The 25,633-nt window shown below is 36.4% G+C and overlaps 1 protein-coding gene and 1 long non-coding RNA gene across 3 annotated transcripts in view; one reads left to right on the forward strand and one right to left on the reverse strand.

Annotated features, from left to right (window-relative positions):
• FILIP1 (filamin A interacting protein 1) overlaps positions 1 to 25,633 on the forward strand; it is a 272,425-nt gene that overhangs the window by 56,602 nt on the left and 190,190 nt on the right. The window contains exon 4 of the mRNA XM_082730273.1: positions 2,616 to 2,663. Within this exon, the coding sequence (XP_082586399.1) occupies positions 2,616 to 2,663 (48 nt within the window). The remainder of the gene's footprint in view (positions 1 to 2,615; positions 2,664 to 25,633) is intronic.
• Positions 1,718 to 15,161, reverse strand: LOC309864640. Of its 2 annotated transcripts, XR_014311659.1 has the most exons (6): positions 15,074 to 15,161; positions 11,423 to 11,458; positions 10,118 to 10,204; positions 8,025 to 8,163; positions 2,348 to 2,366; positions 1,718 to 2,251 (listed from the first exon to the last, which is right to left on the reverse strand). It is a non-coding gene; the product is annotated as an uncharacterized lncRNA (long non-coding RNA). The 2 variants fall into 2 exon arrangements; XR_014311658.1 differs by lacking the exon at positions 10,118 to 10,204.

Consider the following 25,633-nt stretch of genomic DNA (forward strand, 5'->3'; position numbering starts at 1 on the left):
GGACAGAATTATAAAATCTGCTTTAAAATTCATGTCTGCTAATTTGAGCATGTTTATCATTTTGGAATTTGTCTTGCTTAATGGTCTTGTCTCTTGAAAATGGGTCATACTTCCCTGATTCTTTATAACTGAGCAATTTTTTTATTGTGTCTTGGACATTGTAGAATGTTATGTAGTGAGACTCTATGTTTCTCCAAAAATTGTTCATTATATTTTTGAGTGGAACATTGGTCAGACTTAAACTGTAAACGCTTTGTCTTAAGCAGAAGCTCATCTTTGTTCATTCCTTTTGTCTTAGCTGAGGTACTGGAGTCTGCCCCATTCACGAGTGGTTCAGAGACTGTAACAGAGTTTATAAACAGAATTCAGGGCTCCTACTTTCTGGTTTTCTTCTTTTTTTAGCTCTCACTTTCCCAACTTTCCAGGATCTGTGGCTGTTCTAAATTCCATCGTCTGATTTATTAGGCCGGAAAGACTGCTTTATACTAGAGTTTTAGACACACTGTGTGGTGCTAATTTCAACCTGCCCTCAGGGTAACTAACATCTGTAATGATGGGAAACTCACCTGTTTTGGTCCTTCCAAGTTTTGATTCTTCCAGAATCCACTTGTTCACTTTTTTTTGGTTCATTTTCCAGTGACTTCACTTTCCTGTTTTTGCTTGGTTTTTGTTTGTTTGTTTTTATTGTTGTTTGTTTTTGTTTTGTTTTGTTTTTGTCTGAGGTTTGTTGTTGTGATTTGTGAAAGGGTTGGGCCTGACAGGCACTTACTTAACTATCTGAGACATATTCCACTTATACCTACCTTAGTGGGATTGAGCCCATTCCCCAAGTAGTAACCTAAACATTTTATTGATCTTTTCATTCTCCACCTCACTTTCCCCACTTTTTCATACATGCTTCCTAAACTACCCATACCAAGTTTTTATCTAAGTGTCTAATATAGAGGTGACATAACTTAAGATATACTTCTTTATTTAATCATTTAGTCATTCACATTATTTAATTTAATCCTTCCAACAGCCCTTAGAGGTGCAGTGAGAAGAACTTAAGCATTCTCTCTATTCTATGTACTACTGAATTCTAGTGAGATTATATTATGCCGATAATATTATATTCAATAAGTGGCAGAATCTAACTTCAAAGCTAGATGTGTCAGATACTAAAATTTTACAGCACTGCGTTTTGTATTAATTACTCTACCTCTCTTGTCCTTGTTTTCTCCTATGTTAACACATAGGATTATTGTGTTGGTTAGATGAGATATTGTGTATATAGAACATAGTACCTACAAAATATTAGTTATTATATCAGTTATGTGATAAGCAATCTCAAATTCTCAGCAGATCACAAAAATAAATATCTCTTTCTTGTTCACATTCACATTGTCAGCTACTGGTTGGATGTTGTGATTGTTCCCCAGACTGCAGGCTTAATTTCCTCCATATTCCTCCTTACTCTGGGACTTAAACTAGAGGAAAACCTTATGTACAACATACTTTTCTGATAGTAGTGGGCACAGGAGCTAAGAAACTTTTAGAATCTTGTAATTCCTTTAAATTCTGTTTGGAAGTGATGCATATCAAATATTCCATTGGCTAAAACAAGTTAGATGTCCAAGTCCAAAGTTCATAGGGGTCAGAGGTGAAGGGGAAACATTTTATTCATAAAGAAAGGAGTGAATAATTATGATCAATAATACAATCTGTCACAGTTATAATAATCATCTTTGTTTTTATGGTATACAGTTACTATTTTCCAGGAACTGGAGTAGAAGGTGGATCAAAAAAAGACTTGGCAAGGGTACAAGAGAGTATTTTATTAAATGCCAAAAGGAAAGTTCAGATGAAAGCTGTTATGGACTTTCAGAGAGAGCTAATGTGTGAACCATGAAGACTGGGAAAGGTCTTATGAATGATAGAGGGCTTTAACTGGGTCTTGAGAGATGATTAAGATTTAGATAAAAGTGATTCTAACCAGTTGTAGCAGGATGAGAAAAGTATAGAGGTGGACTAATTTTGTTATTGGGTGCTTTTGTTGAGAGTAATCACTGAAGGTGAGCTGGACAGCCTGGTTGTCAAGTCAGAAAAAAAAAAGGAAGAGTAGGAAATTTTGAGCAAGATTCAGAATTAAAGTTATATTTTGGAAAGTTTGGCCTGATTATACTGTAGGAGAGAAGATGGGTGGCAGAGAATACTTGTCCAACATTATACACAGCAGCCATTCTTCTTCCTTCAAAGTTGTACACTGGTTCTGAGACAAGTATGTAACAAAAATGTGGTAAGCATGACAAATATTTCTTCAATGCAGATTTGACTCCCACCAGTAAGAAAATGAAAATTGCCTTACTTGTTTTTCTCTGAAGCTCCTGTTTGACCAAATAAAGAGCATGCTTTGGTAGGAGACAACACTTCCCACACAAAAACATAATTAAAGTAACATATCAGATAGGCTGGATATACAATGAAACTTTGCAAACTGGATGAAAGTATTTGTGCACTATCATTTTATTTTGCTTTTGAACTAACCAAGGAAAGACAATTTGAAGACAATTTTCTGTTGTGCACTTAAAAATAGAGAAACAGTTTCTAAAATTTTCTATCTTTGAATTCCTTAGCAAAATACAATGCCCAGAAGCTTTTGGAAAGCAGTGACAGTGGCTGTGGTAAGATTTCTACTATTATTTTATTCCATTATTTTTCTATTTTTGTTGGTTTTTGTTCATTAATGGCCTCTGATAAATATTTGTTGGCTAACATTGCTTTATTTTGGATTTGAAAATTAGTAACAGGTTCAGATGAGATTGTTTGATTTTGAAAATTGGGTTTATGACTTAGTTAAATGAAAAAAAAAAAAAGTAATGTGTGCACCTATCAATCCTTAAACCAATCACCAAAAAATTAAGATAAAATAATGATCGGGTCATCGTTACTTATGCCATAAGATTACATTACTTTATAATGAATATGATATGGAAAGTAGGTGTCACAGGAGAAGAGCATTTAAAAATATGTAAATTAAGATCTGCAATCTTTGAGAGTAGAACTGAGGGAGAGAGCAGAGACTGAAAATTTATTTAGCTTTTTCTTATGCAGGCACTGCATTAAGTGTTTTACTCACTTATTGTGGCAGTAACCATAAAAGCATTTATTATCATTATTTCCACTTAACAAATAAGAAACTCAGTTTTGGCAAGGTAAAGGTGACTGCTCATGACCTCATAGCTTGTAGCAAGTAAAGTTGGTGCTCCAACGACGTGGGTATGACCCTAGCATACAGTGTCTTTCTACAACACGTTGCTCCACTCTCTTATTTCCTACACTTGATCTTAGCCAAAAGGCTGAGAAGCGATTCCACTCTCTTATTTCCTAATCCTGTGCTGGAAATTGGATTCCACATAGAACATAGAATATCTGTTTTAGTTAATGGATGGTTTACATGTGCTTTTTTTTTTTTTAGTTAAGATGGTTTTTTAGTAGTTTATATTAAAAATACCGAATTAGTACCATAAACCAAAGAATTACATTTATAATTTGGTTATTAGTTAGTTGCTTATTAAAAAAACAATTTTTACAGTAATAATAAGCATTTAAAAATGTCTGAATACTACAAAAAATCATATTTGTTGATGTTCTCTTTTAATCTTTGTCTATATGCACACATGGTTTGGATACAGTTGTGTTCTTTAATTTAGCATTTTAATAACTATTCCACCAAATGGACTTAACTATCGTTCATTAAATCATACCTGTATTGTTTAAAATTTAGGGACGCCTGGGTGGCTCAGTTGGTTAAGCAGCTGCCTTCGGCTCAGGTCATGATCCCAGGGTCCTGGGATCAAGTCCCACATCGAGCTCCTTGCTCAGCAGGGAGCCTGCTTCTTCCTCTGCCTCTGCCTGCCTCTTTGTCTGCCTGTGCTTGCTCGCTCTCTTTCCCTCTGTCTCTGGCAAATAAATAAATAAAATCTTAAAAAAAAAATTTAGGTTGTTTTCAATTTTCTACTATACTATAATAAACTTTTAAATTGAGATAGGATTGTCCTTATTTCATTATGAACTCTTTAGGATAAATTTCTAACAGGTATTGGGTCAAAGGGCAACAGAATGAAAAACTAATACAAAATGTTTTATTTAAACAATATTTAAGCTTAATTGAATTGGAAGCCACAATATGAAAGTATAATGTTGTGTCAGTGGTCCCTAAGACCAACCTTGGGGTTGATGATTTGCTAGAAGGGCTCACAGAACTCAGAAAAGCTGTTGTATTCATGGCTAAGACTTATTACAGTGAAAGGATGAAGACTGAAGTCATCACCGGGAAAATACACATGGCTGAAGTCCTGGGGGAACCAAGAACAAGTTTCTAGGTGTTGCCTCTCAGTGTAGTCCTAGGTGGATGTCCTTTTCTCCCATCGATGATATGTGACAACAATATGTGCAAATAGTGAACCAGGGAAACTCTTTTGAGCCTTGGTATCCAGTATTTTTGGTGGGGATCAGTCAGTTGGGAATCAGTATTTTTATGTGGGGATCCAGCCTTGCAAACTCCAAACTGCTGCAGCATAGCACAAAGCTGGAGGCACATAAAACCACTCTTAGACAGGCTACCCCAAGGCAGAAGTTTTTTCCAGGAGCAGCAAAGGACAGTGCTTTCTTTGGAATGCGCCATGTTTGAGCAACAACCCAAGCCTGCTGAATTAACCCTTTACTGCAAATGGATGTAGAAATGCTTCAAGACCAGGATTTAAAAAGCATGATACCATGTTAAAGGAGATTAATTATTAGCCCAAATTTTACTTTTTATATCCTGGGTCGCTGTGGCTCAGAGCAGCTAAATTATTGGCCCACCACTCTGATAGTAATAGACAAAAACGCATCAGGGATTAAGTAGGAGGTGTTCAATTATCTAAAACGTTTTGGAAATGTATCCTGTTAAACACTTCTTTCTGCCAAAATTCAACCCTATTTGTTCTCAGCTTTTAGAATATAGAAATAATGCCTGTGATGTTCACCTGTGACCCAACTTTAGAGATCCCCGTTTAGTAAATTTGGGTGGGACCCAGGATTTTGCATTTTTAACAAAGTACCCAGGTGATTTCTGATGTTGGTGGGCCAAGGACTACACTTTGAGAAACACTGTCATTCACTGATGACTGATAATCTTCCCACATCCCGGATTAAATTAGGTCATTGTGTTTCATCTTTCTTTCTCTCAAGGCTTATGGCTCTTCACTTTCTATCCTATTAAGCACTGCTTTCTTCTGCCTGTCATTTCACTATTTCACTAACTTCTACAATGCAACCTCAAGGACCTTTTCTCTCACTAGTTCCTAGAACCCTATCAGAATTGAGATTTTCCTACTTCCTGTAACAGTTTGTGGTATTTTTACCTTTATAATTTGTTCCCGTCGTTTACTCACTGTATTATTACTTCTTATTACTTCTTGTTTTTGTCTATGTGGCATTCCTTTTCACCCTTCATCTTAGGGAATCTGTCCTTCTTTCATTCCAGGTGGTTGGCAGGGCTGGGGTGGGCGAGCAGGAGTGGTGCACTGTGCATGGTGGGGTTGCATGTGACCCTGATCTGGCCACATACGGTGCTCTGTCCCTCAGGCCAGGGATTTTTTTTTTTTTTTTAAACATGATGCAATCTAGGACAATCAGTAATCTTCTGTGTGATTATGTATATGAACACTGAAAGGGAAGTCCTCTCTTTTCTCTGAATTTGCTGAACTGAGTAGTAGTTCTAGAGTTTCTGTGGGGAAATCTGTCTCTAAAGAGAAACACTGAGATCCTCATACAAGGAGAGGCAGAGCCAAAATATGAAGGAAATGATAAACATAATTTGAGTTCTAATCCAGTGCTATCTGAGGCCTGTCACTAGTCTCTATACCTGCTCTTTCTAGTTATACGAACTAATAAATCCCTGGTTCACTTTTCTGTCCAGCCAATTTTTTTTTTTTTTTTTTTTTTTTTTTTTTTTTTTTAAGAGAGAGCGAGCACATGTGAATGGGTATGGGGTGGACCTTTTCTCTCACTAGTTCCTAGAACCCTATCAGAATTGAGATTTTCTTGAGAATCTTAAGCAGGTTCCATGAGAAGCTCGATCTCATGACCCTGGGATCATGACCTGAGCTGAAATCAAGAGTTGGATGTTTAACCAATCAAGCCACCCAGGTGTCCCCCACCAATTTCTTTTTAAACAATATAAATTTATTATCTTACAGGTCTGTAGATCATATGTCCGCTATGAGCATCACTGAGCTAAAAATCAAGGTGTCCTTAGGGTTGTATTCCTATCTGGAGTCTCTAGGGGAGAATCCTTTTCTTTGCTCATTTGGCTTGTTGGCAGAATGCGGTTCTTGCGAGTGTGGACTGCAGTTGTCACCATTCCTAGCTGGCTGCCAGCTGATGGAATTCCCAGCTTCTGCAGCTGTCCACATGCCTTGTTTCATGAACCCTTCCGTTTTCAAAGCCAGCAATTCTAACTGCTCCTTTGCCCAACCAATTTTAAATTTTATTTTGAAATTTGTAATGATTGAGTTCTTTATACATTTCCTTATTTAACATGTCCTTCTTTGTCCATCTCAAATGGGAAGTAGAAGTAGAAGTTGCTCAATAAATGGATTAATGGAAACCACTATGGACTGTGTGCTTTAACTTCCATAGCTTTGTACTAACATTTGTTGAATCTGGACAAGCCACTGAGTCTCTCTGTGTCAGTTTTCTCATATACAAGCTGAGGAAGTTTAGTTAGAAAATTTCTAAGGCCATTATTAACCCCAAATCTTTACATTTAGAAATGCATTGCCTTCTATGAATTCTTTCCTGATTGCCACAACAGAGAATGATGTCACCATCTTTTAAAAGTCATGACATTTGTGCACTTCTTTTTTGCCTTACACAATTTTTCAGTTTTACAACATTCTTAGCAAATAGCTCTTTTTTTCTTCTAGATTTTTGTTTTGAAAAATTAAAAAACTTAGAAGAATTGAAAGACAAGCATAATGAATACATATGTCTCTAAATTGCATATGTAATGTATTATGTATGTAAATATATGTAGTATTTCTATTTTATCTATGAATAATTTATATATGTATGTATGCACATGCTTTTTTGCTGAACTATCTGAAGATAAGTTGAAGGCATCATGACAATCAGCATGCATTTCCTAACATTCTTCTACCATTTTAACAAATCTAAGAAAACAATACTTTCATAATATCATCTACTTTACAGCTCATATTAGAATTTCCCCAACTGTAAACAAAATAAGTTTTTAGCTGTTTTTGCTTTTTGGATATGATCAAGGTTCATACACCATATTTTGTTGCCATGTCTCTTTAAATCTAGAACATTCCCTCTACCTTGTTTTGTTTTTCATGACATTGTAACTGTCTTACATTCTGAGTTTGTCTTATGATTTCCTTTTGATTAGGTTTAAATTAAATATTTCTGAAGAGGTTGAATCATAATTGATGGGTACTTATTGCCTCACATTAGGAAGCTCAGTAAGTCAGTTTGTCTTACTTTTGGTGGTACAAAATAGATAATCATTAGTTAAGGGCAGACTGCCAGCTGGCTCAAATTTGAAGATGTATTTTCCTCTTTGAAATTGGTAGGCATTTTATGGGGTACTTAGAGACCAGGTGAATATATTGTTCCTCATTAACCTTTAACCAATGGTTTTATCATCCATTAATACTTCTTGCCCAAATCAGTTATTACACTGGGGAGGACAAAATGATTAGTTTAAGAAAATTCTTTCATTCCTTTACAATTATTAGCTGTCATTCCTCTATCAGGAAGAATTTTTCTTCCCACCAGCCTCCTGAACTTTTCTATCTCTATTTCTTTTGTGTGCCATCAGGGACTCTATTTTTAATTTGACATGTTTTGATCCTTTACTGTTTTTGATCTCTTTGGTGCTCAGATTACCCCAGATTCAGCTACTGGAAGCCTCTTTGAATCCAGACACGACTTCACCATTCTTTGCCTTGTGGTGTAAGATCTTCAAGGCTCACCTTATGTTTTCTCTGCCGTAGACCTGGAACCAGCCACTTCTCTTCTTTTAGTGTGAAATGATACTTCAATCAACATAGTCTAGGCTCCAGGGATGCTTATTACCAAGTAGGCCTTTTCAGTGAAGACAGCTAGGAATTTCTTTTTAAGAAGAATTATGAATTATGCTGGATAGTACATCAAATAGTAATCCTGAATAATATATCAAATTCAAATTTAAGACTATGGGGTTTTTACTAAAACTTTCTTACATTTTTATTTCCTTTCTTCCATGTCAAGAATACTGGTTCTTAATGACACAAAGAATTACATATCCTAATTACTCATTTGCTTTATCCTGAAGAATAATTTCAGAATAACATCATTGTGCACAATATGATTACTGAAAATGGTTAAAAAATATTTTTTTTGCAATTGTTTTATCCTTAAGGTGTATCTCTATAGAGATATGCGATCGTATGAATATCTGCATTCAGCTCAGGTCATGGTCTCAGAGTCCTGGGATTAAGCCCTGCATTGGGGGTCCCTGCTCAATGGGGAGCCTGCTTCTCCCTCTGTCTGCCATTCCCCCTGCTCTTGCTCGCTTGCTCTTTCTGTCAAATAAATAAGATCTTTAAAAAAGTTACTTGGAAAAGTTCTTTTCTGTGTAATTGTAGCTCCAATTGGATATAATTTTATTTTTATGTGTTATAGATTGCTTTGTTTTAATTTATTTTTTAAAATATTACAATTTAACGGGGCACCTGGGTGACTCTGAAGGTTAAGTGTCAGACCCTTGATTTCTACTCAGGTTGTGATCTCAGTATCTTGAGATCCAGCAGGCCTTGGGCTCCACACTAGGCAAGGAGGCTGCTTAAGTGACTTTCTCTTCCTCTCCCTCTGCCCCTCCCCACTGCTCACACATGTGTACACTTTGTCTCTCTCTAAAAAAAAATTAATTAAAAAATATTATAAGGGACACCTGGATGGCTCAGTGGGTTAAGCCTCTGCTTTCGACTCAGGTCATGATCTCATGGTCCTGGGATTGAGTCCCACGTTGGGCTCTCTGCTCAGCAGGGAGCCTGCTTCCCCCTCTCCATCTGCCTGTCTCTCTGCCTACTTGTGATCTCTGCCTGTTAAAATAAATAAATAAAGTATTTTAAAAAATTATTACAACTGAAATTTAACAATTCAGGGTTTAATTTTGCTTTTGTTTAGTATATATACTTGTTATGTATGTATACAATATTTTTACAGTGAAAATTTTGGATCGTAGTAACAATGTTAACTTATTTACAGTGTCTACAATAGAATAGTTTCAGAATTTTAATACATATGACTACTAAGAGTACAATACTAAGTAAATATTTCTTTTTCTTTTGTCCATAGAATATATTCCATTAAAGATGTATAGTAATGTGTTCGAAAGTTACTTGAATCAATTCTTTTTCTGTTTGATTGTAATTGGATAAATTTAGGCCCATTTGTGTTTATGTTCAATTTAATGGTTTTTTTTTTTTTTACTGTCCTTTGATTTACTTTCTGATTATCTAAAAAATGTATATGATTCAGAGGTTGAAACTATGTAAGATGGTATGTTCACAGAATTGTTACTCCATGTTTATTTCTTCTATTCCATTCCCGCCTGTCCTCTAAATATAAATGGCTTCATTTTTTGTTGTTTATTCTTCTTTTCCTGTTTTTGGCAAAAAAAAAAAACAAACCCAAAACATGTATTTCTTTTCTTTTTTACACATAAGTAGCATATAATAGACTATGGTATTTACTTAACAATATACAGTAGAATTCATTCCATGTTAATTCATAAAGGTCTCTCTTATTCTTTTCTTTTTTATGTTTGCATGGCATTCCATACTATAAGTTATTCAACCAGTCTCTTATAAATAAGCATTGGATTATTTCTAATATTTTTCTATTATAAATAATTCTTCTAACTCTTGACTTCTGCATGCATTATATATATATGTATACATAAGCATATATACATGTATATAGATAGATTTGTCACAACATAGTTCTTTACTTAAAAAATATCTGTGTACTAAATTATTTAATTGAGTTGCATGAAACTCATTGAAAAAGGAGCTGTTTGTACCTCTAGTTAGTCTTCTGGGGAATGGGATAACAGCATACTGTCAGCAGAGTTTGTGAATCTAAGATGTGGTAGTTGGACCACTTCTTGCTTTTTAAAAAAAAGTTATTTTTTTTCATTAGGAGAGTTTTATTTTAAAAGTGTCATCTTAAACTGCAAAAGTGTCCATTAAACATCATAATTAAACATGCCAAAGGAGAAGTCATGTTGTCAAAATGCCCACTTACCCTACCCAAACATCTCAAACCCACCCTTTGTTGACCTATAACCCCATTTAAAAAAATTTTTTTTAATTTTTTTAAATAAGAGAAAGTAGACTGGTACATGTTGGTAAATGCTACCTGTCCATATTCACATAGAGACACAGTGTAATCTCTGAGATCAATATACAGAGAAAGGAGGAAAAAAACTAGAATTCTATGCACTACTACACAGGTTTTGCCTTATTTTAAAACAAACATGTAGACTCTAGAGTTGCTTCATCTTTGCCACATATATTGAGTTCTTAGTATGTCCAACACAATGTACTGTCTCAGAGATGAGAGACAAAGAGCCCTCACCTTTCAAGAACAGAGAACCCATTACAAAATAACCTGGATCAGACTGGAATCACCTGGAGAACTTTTAAAATGTATTGATACATGTTGTCCCATTCCAGATCTATTAAATCAGACACACTGGGTTTGGGCCTCCATTATTATTATTTTTTTTAACTCTTAATGTGATTCTAATGGCACTCAAGATTGAGAACCACTGATGTAGAGGCCGCTGTGACTGCAGCTATAAGTAACAGGGTAGACATCACAAAATGTGAAGGAAGTGTAGGAAATGCAGAATTTCTCAGGCTGGGAATATTTGGATTGGTCGGACACACAGGATTTGAACTAGTATGAAGAAAATGAATATGAATTATAGATATTACTGTGTTATGAGGTTCAGGATTCTATAGACTTTGAGTAGATGATTTATCTGTCTGGCAAAAATGCCTTCTTTTAATTTGGCATTTGGAGTGCCAGACTAATGCAAGGAGGATTTTCTCAGGCCAAAATCAGAGGAAAATCCTGCAGGATGAAGAGAGAGGGACACCAGATGGCACTCAAGCTCCATCTTCATCAATGTAAGAACAATGCATTTGGAGTAGCGTATGATGGCTGAAGCAAATGATTTTGTTGAAAAACAACTGTATTGGTTTTAAGAACGTTTTTCTTTAGATGTAAATGAGGTTTAATGTAGAACTACAATAATAATTTTAATAATAGTGTTATTAATTATTAAAACTATCTAAACTGACACAATTTTTTTACTTACCTGCCATGAATACGTAACTTTCATTTCTCTTGCTTACTGCAAACAAAAGAGATATGATTTAGTAATTAAGATATATATTACTGACCATCTGGCTTGAACATATGTATAAAAAATAGTGCCTAAAAATCTTCTGTCAGAAAAGTGTCCAGAACTTTTGTGCAAAGAGGAACTGCAAACAGGGTTACTGCATTGTTAAGGTGCACCTCTGGGATTTCTCTGGAGAGTCCTTTTCACCCCAGAGGCTTTCTAACTTTGCAAGCCCCTTCTGGAAAATGATGAGTATGAGATTATTCTACTTTTCTAAAAAGATCGTGTTTTTAGTCCTGAAACTGACTTTTTATAAATATTTAAGATAGCTTTTGAACATATTTAAGAAAAATGTGCAGTTCCTATATGTAATTAAAGCCTTTCAGATGCATGCTAAATTAGTATTATCACAGAAAGTTCCTAATATGGTCATTGTAAAACATAAAATAAAAATTATATCATCTTTATTGCTAAGAACTGATGTATCTCACTGTTACTGCTCCTAATTTTCTCTTTTAAATAGAGACTGCAGTTCTCAATATTTTTCTTGTTTTATGTTTTCATTATGGAAATTTAAAACATATATAAGAGAATAGAAAAAATATAATGAGCCCATTTATACTCCTTTTCCAACTTCAATAGTTTTCAACATTTTATATTGTTTCATCTATACCCTCCAACCTTTTGTTTTCCCCTCAAATATTTGAAGCATTGTAAAGAAAACCCAAGAGATCATGTGAGCCCACCTGTAAATACTGGTTTGTATCACCAATAAATGAGAAGTTAAAAAAAAACCAAAACCAATAATAATCACAGCACCACTATCCCATTACTGGCACTTGATGAAATAATGTTTAACAATTAGCCAATATTTTAAGTCTTGAGAGCTTAAAATCTAGGGAATGCTGTAGAATATTGAAAGTATTTTTTTAAGTAGGCAAAAATATTTTTAAAATGAAATACATTTGGTACATATATGTGTTTTACATTTCATTACTTAATTAAACTTGATACAATCTCATGTGTGAGTCATTGGGCACATTAAAAGCATGTACATTTCTGGAGACTGGTAAAGTCCTTTTATTTACATTTGTATATAAAATTTTGTGCACTTTTATGAGGTAGATAAGTATGTTCCAATGTGCATATTTCTGTTTTATTGCCATAGTCTGTCTGGATAAAAATTCTGTGAATCCAACTACATTAGCTAAACTGTGTCTGCTGTGAGACTTAAGACTTTTTGATGCATAGCTCTGTTTATTCTGGCTTCCATTCTTCTTCAGACTTTATGTGATGTCATGTTCTCTATAAAAATCTGACATCAATATGGGTAGGAACTGACTCATTTCATTTTCTGAAGATAATCAGTGTTTTTGGACTTTTAGTATTCTCCTCCATGCCCATCCATGTTGACATTAGCTTCAGCTGAAGCAGGCGTTGACCACAGGGTTTGTTTACCTCAAATAACCAAAGTTTATGCTCATGTTGCGCAGTTCAGCTAAGACCAGGAGAGAAATGCAGTTGCCTAGACAGAATGTAAGTGATACTGCATATCCTTTCAGGAATGTAATGTTTAGATTATATCTAGTGGTGGTGAAGAGTAAACAACTTCTTTTTTCTTTAAGCTCTTGTAATACTTCCATGCTAATATACAGCATTTAGTAATCTGATGTATTGCCTGTGGATGACAACTGTACAGGGTTTTTCCTGGAAGAATATTAACTTAAAATCTAAAAGAATGTACAGGTTCACTTATTTGTGGAACACAAGAAATAGCATTGAGGACATTAGGAGAAGGGAAAAATGAAGGGGGAGAAATCAGAGAGGGAGAGGAACCATAAGAGACTATGGACTCTGGGAAACAAACAAAGTTTTAGAAGGGGAGAGGTGGGGACATGGGTGAGCCCAGTGATGGGTATTAAGGAGGGCACTGATTGCATAGAACATTGGGTGTTATAAGCAAACAATGAATCATGGAACTCTACATCAAAAACTAATCATGTAGTGTATGGTGACTAACATAACAAAATAAAAAACAAACAAACAACAAAAAAGAATGCACAGGTTAAATTGTTAATACAATACAGGGTAAAGAAACTGTTATTTCCTCAGATTTTGATTATTGTCTTTAAATGCCTGCTTCATGTAGAACTAGTCTTATGAGTACTTGGATTAGGAAAAAATACAGGAAGGGTTACTTTGTCTCATCAAATATCTCTAAATTTTACTTGTTGATTGACTTCTGAAATTCTACACCAAAATTCTATTAATTCCGTAGATTGATTAATTGTTCAAATACAAAAATTCCTGAGCCCCCAGCCTTATGAATTATTTATGTCTTCATGTGTATTCATCTACTAACCTTTCCTCTATGCAAGTCTGGATAGGGAAGTAAGTAAGCTGGGTTCCTAAATGAAAGAGTCTATCTATGCAGACTATTTTAAGAAGCAGATTTATTCAAGTGAAGTAGCTCTGGTGAGGGTTTGACGATTTTCAAAAGAGCTAAATAAATGTGTGTTAGCAAGTAATTGAAAACTCCTTTTTTTTTCCCTATTCAGGCTAAAAAATTATGTCTTATTTAACAAAAAGTGTTATCAGAAGTGTTTTTACTTAACACAAAATATTGTAGACTAATGTAGAATCTATTTTGTCTGGTTTCTCTGAAATATATCATCCAATCATAAAACTTCCAACATTATCATCTACTGAAATTTGCATCAATAGACAATTAGAAAACTTCCACTTCTGGTAGAGTCTAGTATATTGGAAGGTGCAAAGACTTTTATGTGAGATAGTCCTGGGTTGCAACCAATTCTAGTTCTGACACTAATCTTGGTTAAATTAATTAACTCACACAAATTCAATTACTTCATCCATAAAAATAATATAATACTATCTAATAATAAAGACTATGGCTGGAGAATGGTTTTGTCTGAGACTGTGAGCATGAAGAAACTGGCTATCTTAATTTGTGTTCTCCCAGAAGCAGACTCCAAGGCAATGATTTGAGTGAAATTAGTTTATTTGGGAAGTTCAGAGAATATGATAGGGAAGTGGAGGAAGTGATTGAGTAACCAGAAGGCAACCAGAAGGAAGTTCATGGGTAAGCCAGCTACCCATGAGTGGAATTTCACTCTATAGAGGAGCTCTGGAAAACTGATGTAAAAGCACACATCTCAGAATTATCCCACCCAATAGGGAGAGGGAAGTAGCGTATTAGTATACCAACTCCTGGGAGGTCATGGGTTGAGGGCTGCTCCTGAGGATATTAATTCCTTAGCACTTTAGTCTGCACCTGCACGGGTCTGGAAGAAGAGCACGGAGGCACAGGGATGCAGGTACCAGCAGTGGGAATTTCACCAGCGCACGCTGAAAAGCCAGGGAATATGGGATGGGCACCAATATGGCTTCCACACTGGTATAATGTTAGTCCAGAGTTCAGCAAAAGATAGCTATGGGAAAAAGTTCAATGTACCTCCTATTAGAATATATTGTCATTTAATACTATACCCTTCCCTTCATAATATACTTTCTCTTCTGAAACAGTCTGTGTAAGGCTAAGTGGCTATAAAAGAAAGAACCCAAAATACAGTAGTTTAAAGACTAGAGAAGTTTCTTTCTCACATAACAGTCCAGAGTTCAGTGGGACAGATTTATGGGACTCAGATTCAGAGATTCAGGTTCCTTTTATCTTGTTGCTCCATGATCCACAACTGTAATGTCTTTGTTTATGAGGTCAAACTACAATGTGCCATGGCTAGGTTCCAGAAGGGGAAGAGGGGGGCAGAATGTATGTCCATTGTCTTAGGCCCAGACTTGAAGTGGCACACCATGTTCTTGCTTACATGGAGAGAGCTTAGTCGGGAGGTGATATCTATCAGCAAGGGAGTTTGGGAAATACCAGCTAGCCAGATAACCAGTTCCCAGCTCTAATACAGTTATTGTAGGAAAAGGAAGAATGGGGTTTTTTGGTGGACAATCAGCACGGTCAGATTTGGGTACTTTAGGCTTGATTCAGTTTTTTGTAAATCTCACTAATCACAGAAAGAGAAAGGACATGAACTTGCCAACCTATTTGGTATCTTTCACTGAATTTGAGTCACAAAGTTAAAGACAAAGGCCTGGATTTCACCACTTACTCAACCATACAGTTAACTAGAACTACTCCTACTCTCTCTCATATTTTTGTACATTTGTGTACTTCAGTGTCTCAATTTTTCAGTAATGTATTCAATCACCCACACAATTTCTATCCTTATAATCATGAATATTTGAGAACTGGCTAATCTCCACCTCATGGATGCAGGGTACTCTTTGTTTATCTGTATTTCTGATTTGCTCAGACTCTTCCAAAAAAGTTTCTTTTCCTTATAAGGTCTTGCATTAGAGGAAAATATTTAGGATTCTTTGTCCTAATCCTATTTCATGTTGCTCTAATTAGAATTGTGTGTATTCTAATTGTATATCTATCACATTGATTAGATGAAATTATCTTAAAGGAACAAACATCAGTTTTTATTTCTAGGAGCAAGACTTGCTGCTGATACTCAGTGAGTGTGTATTGATAAGGTTATAATTTATAAAGCAGACCGTCTCTTTCTTTAGTTGGCTTTGTAAGCCCTCTTCCATTCACATGAAGCACCTGAAGAAATTTTACAGAACTACCCAGATTTCCATACAGTTTCTTTTTGTTAAGCTCCATCTATTCTGGTTATGCAATATGGAGTTACATTTCTGGGAATATTTAGTTGTGCCAATTCCTAAGAATTTACCTTGGAAATCCAGGGGTTTAGGGTTGGAAGAGGTTAGCTGCAGTTGACAAGTTAACAGAAACTCTTCTAAACTTTGTCAGACTCAACCCTCTACTCCTTTCTACATAATTTATTGGGAGTATAGGATTCCTTTTTCCCTCTAGTGAGATACTGCCTCACATATTTTACTACTCTTTGAAGCACAGTTGTTCTCCAATAGTTCATTCTTAACATTTCAAAGAAGCTTCAGATGTTTTCCTTAGGTTTATTAATCATAAAGGCATTATAGAACCTTTTCAGAGAAACTCCACCTGGCCTTTTCTTGTTTGGTCCTTCCATAAGCCTGATTACTCAGCGTTTTTGTAATTTTCCACTCATATTTGGAAACTTGCACATTGGTATAGAGAACATTTTTAAGTTAGGGTTATTCAAAATCAACTAGTGTAACAATATGCACGAGACGCAACTGTTGCCCCTGCCTGGCAGTAAATAAAATAAATAGAAAAATGAACCCATTAGAATGCCCTTGTGAAACATCAGAAACTTCGGGGACCTCTCAATAATCCCTGATCAATATTGGAAAACCATTTAATGCCACTCTAAAACATTAAGACTTGCAGTCTAGCTTTGAGACACTTAAATGAGTAAGCAAAACTCTAAGTGGAAATCTGATACATGATACTTTTTGGCCTTTCAGAGATAACAAATCACAAAACCATAGAATATTCAGAACAGGATCTAAGATCCAAAATCAGCTGAACTTCGACCTCTGAAGATCTACTCACTCTATCTTACAAAAGGCATTTGTTTATTCATCTTATCAAGACTGTGTTAAGAATCTACATTTTGAATGACATTAAATACTTCTTTTCCTGTAGGCAGAAATGGCTGAGAATGAACAGCCTTCTATATGTTTGTTATTTTATTTTGCAAATATTAAACCAATGCATTTTATTTCTACCTCCTCCCTGAAATAATTTTTTAATTTGCAGTCTTTTACCTTATTTTTTTTTTCTTTTCAAAGATTTATTCATTTATTCTAGAGAAAGAGACAACACGAGTGGGAGGGTAGAAGGAGAGGGAGAGAGAATCTTGAGCAAGCAGACTGGTGCTGAGTATGTGGAGCCTGACGTGGGGCTCGATCCCTAGACACTGAGATCATGACCTGAGCCAAAACCAAGAGTCAGATGCTTAACTGAATACACCACCCAGGCGCCCCTGTAGTCTTTTACTTTTAAAGCTTAGTCTTGAGGTTTAGACATTGAGGATAAGCGGGCAGACTACCGGACTTCTTTACGAAGACAATAGCGTTGAAAGCAAAGCTTTGTGGAGTTGAGAGGTGTTTGTTTGGGGGTTTTGTTTTGTTTTGCTCTTCTCAGTCTCCTTCAGCTTTAGATTTAACTTAGCAAAAGGAAAGTCTGGAAAACTTCCCATAGTGAAGAGAAGGATACCTCTTCCCCTATGGCATTTGAGCCATTTCCCTCTCTGGGCTTTCCCAGAAGAGGAGCAGGTTTGTTAAGTATCTGTGTGGGAGGCTATTTCCATTTAGCATCTGAAAGAGATTGCCCTGTGGGCTGAGACTAACATGGGACTAAATAAGTCCCAATAGTCTGAATTTGACTGTGCATTGTGGCTAGGAGAGCCCTCGAAGTTTAGCTTTCCTGGACTTCTCCCCCATCCCCTGTAGCATAAATACAACCCAAGAGTTATTGAAATTTCTGGAAGAGGAGCTTACAAAGCAGCTAGGTTGACCTGATTTACAGCATGTTCCATTGTGGTAATAGTATGCTTTCTTGTCACTCCCACAAATGTCTTGATTTGTATTATAAATTTTACTGTCAGCCTAACCGTGGAGCCTGCTGAGATAGGAGTAGTTCTGAAGCAGAGGCAGGGGATGGGCCTTTGGGCCAGGCGGTTGGATATAGGAAATGTCACAGATGTGGGGAGCCCTATAGCACTGCCAAGAGCTGAGCTGGGGCTCCATTAACTAGGGAATGCTACTGAGTTGTTAGTCAGCTAAGAGACCAAGATCAAGGATGATTCCAGCAAAGGAGTTTAGTCACGGATACCAACAGAACAAGCAGCAACCAGATGGGCCTGGACAACAAGCCCAAGACTGGGGCACTTCAGTGGTTCTGTGTCCACACTTCCCAACACCATCTTGGGTAGCAGAAATGTGTATGTACCTGCATATGTGCTGGTACACATGGATATGGTGGAGGTGAAGGTGGAGAAATCTGCATTTCTTTTCTACAGGGGTCAACACATTACCTAAAAAGTCAGTTTTAAATACAGAATGGAGCTAAGTTTTAAATAGTCTTTTAATAGTCTTTTAATTCCCCCTCCTTTCACCAGCTGAAAGAGGCTTGTGAGAATGCTCAGAGCACTTTCAGTCAAGTCAGAGGAACAACATTACTCTTTGCATGTCTGAGTTGCAACATGCAAGTACCTTTGTGGCTCCGCTAAAGGTATGTAAAAGCAGTCTAGGGCACTCGTTAAACAAAGGGCCAGTGGAGTTAGTCCGCTTGGACTCTAATGTCAGTTCTGCCAGTTAGAAGCTGTATGATCTTATACTAATTACCTGACTTCCCTGAGTTTTTATTCTTCTGTGTATAAAGTGGAAATGACAATTACACTTAACTCTAGGCAGTATTAAATGAGATATATGCACTGGATATATACTGTCAATGAATGTTACCTATTGTTATTGTTACTCTAAGAGGTACAGCTGTCTAATAAATTACATACCTTACAAGTATATTTGTTTGCATCAATCTTACCTCTACTAAAAGAATTCAAACTCTTTAAATGCACCAAAGTTTCTTTTATTTGTACCCCTCACAGCACAAGTTCTCCATGTACTAGAGATTCTCAGTAAATATCTGAGATTATCAGATTATCTCAGATATTTACTGAGGTTGTTTCCATTGTGGGAGGTTGTCTCCATTGAAACAGCCATTGACCATAGAGGGCTCAAATTCTGCATAATATAGTACAAGTTATTTTGATTCTCTCTCTCACCTTTAATATCTAATCTATCGGCAAACATTGGGTTTTCTGATTCCTAGCACACTTTAAATCCATTTGCTTCTCCCATTTCCATTGCTAGCACTCCATTTCAAACCACTGTGGTCTTTCACCTAGATTCCTGCAATAGTCTCATTTGTAGCCTCTTTTTCATTCTTGGTTCTCGCCAATCTTTGTTTTGTTTTGTTTTATAGCAAATGGAGTTTATATAAATCAGAGCATATCATTCCCTTGCTTAAAATACTTTAAGATCTTAGAATAAATTCCAACTTTTTAAAAAACCATAACCTATGAAGTCCCAAAGTAGGAGCTATAATTGAAACTCTGATAGATGCCAAATCAGCAACATAAATGAATGAAAAAGGCTGGGTGGGGACAGTGGCAAACAGGAGGTCACAGGCCTTGTCTCAAGGGGGTAGATCCAGCTGCAGGTGGCCATGTAAGAATGCAAGCCCGCTGCTGACAGATCTTTTGAATTTTTTGAAGATCCAGAAATTATTATGTGATATCTCCTTATATTCAACTTTGCCAATTAGTATAACAAAACACATGTAGTATATATGGGGTCCAGGCCTAAGACCTCTGCTCTGTGTGACTGGGCTCCTTTGCAGATTTCCAAACTTCTCTCTACCATTACCTTCTCTGTTTCTTGAAGGTTCTGTACTCTGTTCCACATAAGTGCCTTTGGACGTGCTATTCCCTCTACTGGATTACTCTTCCTCTCTACAGGTTGCATCCGCCTTATCCTTCAGGTCTGTTTAGAATGGCATCTTCTCAAACAGGCCTTCTCTTACAAGAGTCCCTAACTTAGCTCTGGTTACTCAGAAGGCAGAACCCAAAACAAAGATTATGTACTAAGCTTTATTTGCTAGGTAGCATCCTAGGGCTTTATGAAGAGACATTGCTGGGTGGACTTTGTGGATTAACTGTTAGCTATTCTAAGGGGATTACCAATCTGGGTTATTGTAACATTCTGGATTGGGGATTCTTAGACAAGAGTAATGTACCTTTGCTCATCAAGCCTACTAAAACCTGGTTTGTAGTAATGCATTCTTAGCATAGGTTATCTTTTCCCTTATCTAGAGCCAGGCCAAGATGGATAAGTTTCCTTCTTATTTCCTATGCTTGTATTTTTTTTTTTTTTTTTTTTAAACTCCAAGAGTCCTAGCTTTATTCAGGAGACTCAGTTCCAGATCCTAATCTCTGGGACCCGAGGCTTCATCTTCTATTCCTACCTTGTCACTAAAATCTAGTGGTTTCTGAGACTAATTGCCCTCCTGCTCCTCAGGCCCCAGGGACCTCACTGTCAATTTTCACTCACTATTCTGGTTTTAATTCCCTCTTTGCTTTTGGCCCTTAGGAGTTTTCCATAGCTTCTTTCATGCTCAGCTAGATTTCAAAAACCATGCTTGTGAGATTCGAGTGGGAATTTCTGGTGTTTTGTAGTGAGGAGGCTTTTTGGATTTTTGGACTAGATGGTCCAGTATTTTTGAAAACAGAAGTCACACACTGATATCATGTATTTGTTGGTTTGATTTTTTTCCCCTCCCCCAAATGACAGTTCTTTTTTTAAAAAAAATTTTTTTTAAAGATTTTATTTATTTATTTGACAGAGAGAGATCACAAGTAGGCAGATAGGCGGCAGAGAGAGAGGGGGAAGCAGGCTCCCTGCGGAGAAGAGAGCCCGATGTGGGGCTCGATCCCAGGACTCTGGGATCATGACCTGAGCTGAAAGCAGAGGCTTTAACCCACTGAGCCACCCAGGTGCCCCCCTTTTAAAAATTTTTTCAAAAAGATTTTATTTATTCATTTGAGAAAGAGAGACAGAGAGATCACAAGCAGGGAGAGAGGCAGAAGGAGAGTGAGAAGCAGTCTCCCCGCTGAGCTGGGAGCCCAACATGGGGCTGGATCCCAGGACCTGGATATCATGACCTGAGCCAAAGGCAGATGCCCAACCATCTGAGCCACACAGACACCTCCCAAATGACAGTTCTACAAGGCAAAAATCTTATCTGTTTGTGCCACACAGTGTTTGGTACATAGTTGGTACTCATGACATGTTTAAAGGAATGAATTCTGATAATGTTAGTGTGGAATTGGAGGTGTGACTCTGCTCTAAATTCCAGAGAAGAGTGGCTCTGTTTTACTCAGCTTTGTCTTCCCAGGAAACTTAATTCAGGCTCAAGAACAGAGAGGATGTTTTCTATAAGTATTTGGTGGTTAATTTATCTTTATTGATGTAAAAAAGAATTACAAGAATAAATAGCATCTTTAAATTAAATTACTTTAGGAATGTTAAGACGGATATTTACGGTATTGTTTTTCAAAGTTTCCCCCATCCCTGAAGCTACAAGTCATTTTTTTCTCTGTATATTTCTTTTAGCTCCTCTTGCTTTGTCCATTTTGCTGTGTATCTGCCTTATCTTCATTGCCAGACTCCGAGCTCTAGAGGGTGGTTCCTGTCTGTGTTACTGTTTTTTAATCTTCTAGTGCATGTAAGATTTTCAACCTTGGCACCATTGACACCGTGGCCAGATAATTCTTTGTTTGGGGCACCTGTTCTGTGTATTGTAGGATATTTAGCCTCATTCTGGGCCTCTACCCACTGGATGGCAGGAGAATTCTTTGTTGTGACAATCAAAAGTGTCTCCAGGCTGTCCCCTGGGGGACAAAAGTGGTCTCAATTGAGAACCATTGCTTCAGAGTTCTTTGCACAGAGCAAGTGCTACCCATTTGTTTATTACATAAATTCTATCGCAAATTTTGATTAATCCCACAAAAGGAAACATGACTTAAGCCTTCTTGAGGAAACTCTAGAAGGACCAGACCCCTTGTTTGTGGCTCTAACCCAGCACTAGGATGAATTACCCTCCCGTCAGCACTCACTGTCCAAGCCCTCCTTAAAGCCTGCCCTCCCGTTCTCATCGATCTACTTATAATCTCAAAACGTTTGGAGGTTTCTAGTTTTGGTGTGCAGCTTATGTCCATTACTTCCATAATGCATATTCATTTTCTGATAAATGGCGTTGGTCAAATGGACATTCCAATGTACCTGCCTTACAGATGGTAGACTTTCTCAGCACACAGAGACCTTGAAGATTAGAATACTATATGTTGGCATAAATGAGCAAAACTTGGAACTATAACTTTTTTCCCCTTTAGCCAGACTACAATTAACTCAATTAGCATTTAAAAAAATAAACACTCCTGCTTTCCTCTTTTTGCATGTTTTACAGTGTTTTTAACGGTTTAGAATTATGTATAAAAATCTAAGCAATATATTATGTCTTATAAAAATGAGGTATAGATTAGAAACAAAGCTTATAACAAGTAAGACATTTTGGTAACACAAATAATTTTAAGCAATAAAAATAGTTTTAGATAATGAAAATTGATGCCGTGGACCCCCAGAACGCTCTTGTCTTCTCTTTTTTCTCAACTTTATTCCCACTCTTGTGGTGTCGCCTCCCTGTCGTCTTATGTACAGTGATGGTGGAGGGTCCAGAACAGCGGTGGGGTGTATAAATGAAATTCCACATCTCTACTTGACAATTGAAGAAACAGGCACAGAGAGATGAAGTCATTTTTTAAAAACTGTCTCTCTAATTGAGGTCAGAGCAAAGTCTCCTTTTTCCCAGGGCTCTTTCTACTCTAAGACATAGTCAGTTAGTGATGTCATATTCCAGATATTGCTGGGGAAGTGCAAAAGTATTTCTCTCTCCCCTATCGCTAAAGTCAACAGCAACACAATGGCTGGAAACTTTCCTCAGGTAAGCCCTAACGATGAAGATCGTTCCTCCTGGCACCATGCAGAATTTCTAGGCAGAACCAAACACAGTCTAAGGCTCAGAGGGAAAATGTCAGAGGAGAAAGTTACAGTAGCAAATGCAATGATGTAATGTTATGAAGAATTAAGACAGTTGTAAGGATGAAAAAGTAGAAAAAGCATGGAAAGCAAAGCAATGCTAGTTCATTTTGAAGAATCATGAAAAGAAGACCTTTTTTTTTTTTCTTGTAAGCAAATATTAAGAGGAATTCAGTAAGTGAAACTGAATGCCAGACTCACACCAGACAAAATTCAACCGTGTTCATTTGCTTAATTATTACATTATTTGGGGTCAATTCACTGAAATCCTGAATAATCACCAGAAAGGAAAGTCATGCCAAACACAAGTTTTTATGTTTCTACCTCAGCAAAATATTTTTCTAAAATATTTTATTTATTTATTTGACAGAGAGAGAGATCCCAAGTAGGCAGGCAGAGAGTGAGAGTGGGAAGCAGGCTCCCCACTGAGCAGAGAAAGCCTGATGTGGGGCTCAATTCCAGGACCCTGAGATCATCACCTGAGCCAAAGGCAGAAGTTTATCCCACTGAGCCACCCAGGTGCCCCTCTACCTCAGCAAAATATTGAACAAGGATCCCGTGAAAAATAATTTTAAATAAACTTATTTTCCTACTATCAAAACAAGTGTCAATTAAAAAAATTGAGAAAAAATACAGAGGGTAACCATTGTAAACATTATGGCTTATATATTTCATATATAAATATACATTTATATATATATACAAATATATGTATGTATTTCTATAGAAATATATATGCATATCCATGTAAAGACTTGATTGGATTCTCATTATCATGAGGAAATATCTGTATTTATATCATAACTGTATCTATCCCCCAATGAAATAATATCAATTCATTAATTTATTTTATTACCTGCTGTTTTCACTTTACTTTCAGTGAATTTCTTTCCAGTCTGTTAAATAATTTAATATTCTTCTGTAATGTTATTTTTTTTAAAGATTTTATTTATTTATCTGACAGACAGAGATCACAAGTAGGCAGAGAGGTAGGCAGAAAGAGAGAGAGGGAAGCAGGCTTCCGCTGAGCAGAGAGACCGATGCGGGGCTCGATCCCAGGACACCAGGATCATGACCTGAGCTGAAGGCAGAGGCCTTAACCCACTGAGCCATCTAGGTGCCCCTGTAATGTTATTTTTAATGGCTAAAGACTAAACAAGAAAATTGTAATTGTCTTAAAGAGGTCAATTTGTTTTTTAAAAATTGCTGCTTTGCAATTTTCATTCACTTTTTTACTATCTAACTCTACCTGATGTTTCTAATTTCTACTTTCATTTTTATACTTGTTTAACACCAGGCTTTTTAAAGAACTTCCTTAGTCATTTCATCATATGGTTAATCTACCTCAGAGCCCTGAAGGTAAGTCACCAAAAAGAAAGCTTCAACACAAAACATTTTTAGATATTTCATCATTTCAAAAACACTTTCCTGTCCCAGACTATAATGTTCCAGCTCTCCCAGGAGGTGATTGAGTACCCATTTTCAGATGAAAGAGGAAAGAATACAAATATTAAGTACACAAGATGTAAAATGGATGTAAAATGGATAACTAAATTCAAGTATTTCTGAGCATTTCTTGCCCTGAACTTTTCACCCTGAGGGTTGAACCCCTGTATGACATTTCCTGTTACTAACCACTTGTTAGGTGTTGGCCCACAGCTTTTGCTGCTTAGACATCTTTGTTTCTTGATATTTTCCCCTCTCATTATCAGATAGGCAGAACAATATGTTAATGAGTTTTGTTGATAAAAGCAAGAATGAAACCTGTTTCCTCAGTGATTTTAGGACTAATTTGCTTCAGGGGTCCTTTCTATTTTTCTTACCTTTTGTCTTATTCACTTTTGATCCCAGTTGCTAATAGTATGTGTTAATATTATAAAGCCAATTGTCTTCTTGATTATCCCATGACATCAATGGAATTCCATGTGATTTCCATGTAAAGACTTGATTGGATTCAAAGAGTTCAGTTTGTGTAGATACTTTCAGGTGACAGTTACAATCATATTCACAATTAAAATAATAATTAGCATAGTAAGCACTATTCTGAAGAAATAATATAAAAGTAATTTGTATGAAAGTAGGGAGCATAGTATGATCACCTACTATTCAGCTTTAATAGCTGTCAGCTTTTGGCCAATCTTGTTTCATTATTCTCTTGTCCACGTCTCTTTCCTGACACTGGGTTGTCTTCAGGTAAATCCAAGATACTCTATTATTTCATCTGCAAATATTTCAGAAGGTAGGGACTCTTACCTTAAAATTATCCTCAATTTTTAAACTTTTTATAAAATTATAACAGACAAAAAAATACCTAAGTATACGTTAAAAAAATCACAAGTATACAGCTTGATTAATTATTGCAAATTGATCATATTGGCATAACACAAGAAATAGAATATTACCAATGTCACAGAAACCTGTCTTGTGCCAATTTCTAGTTGTGTCCGCACCTCCTAAGGATAACTGCCATTCTGACTTCCAAAACCAAAAATTTATTTTGTTTGATTTTGAACTTGGTGTACGTGGAATCATCAGTGTACT

The sequence above is a fragment of the Mustela nivalis genome (assembly GCF_964662115.1).
Source record: "Mustela nivalis genome assembly, chromosome: 5".
In the NCBI taxonomy this organism is placed as follows: Eukaryota; Metazoa; Chordata; class Mammalia; order Carnivora; family Mustelidae; genus Mustela; species Mustela nivalis.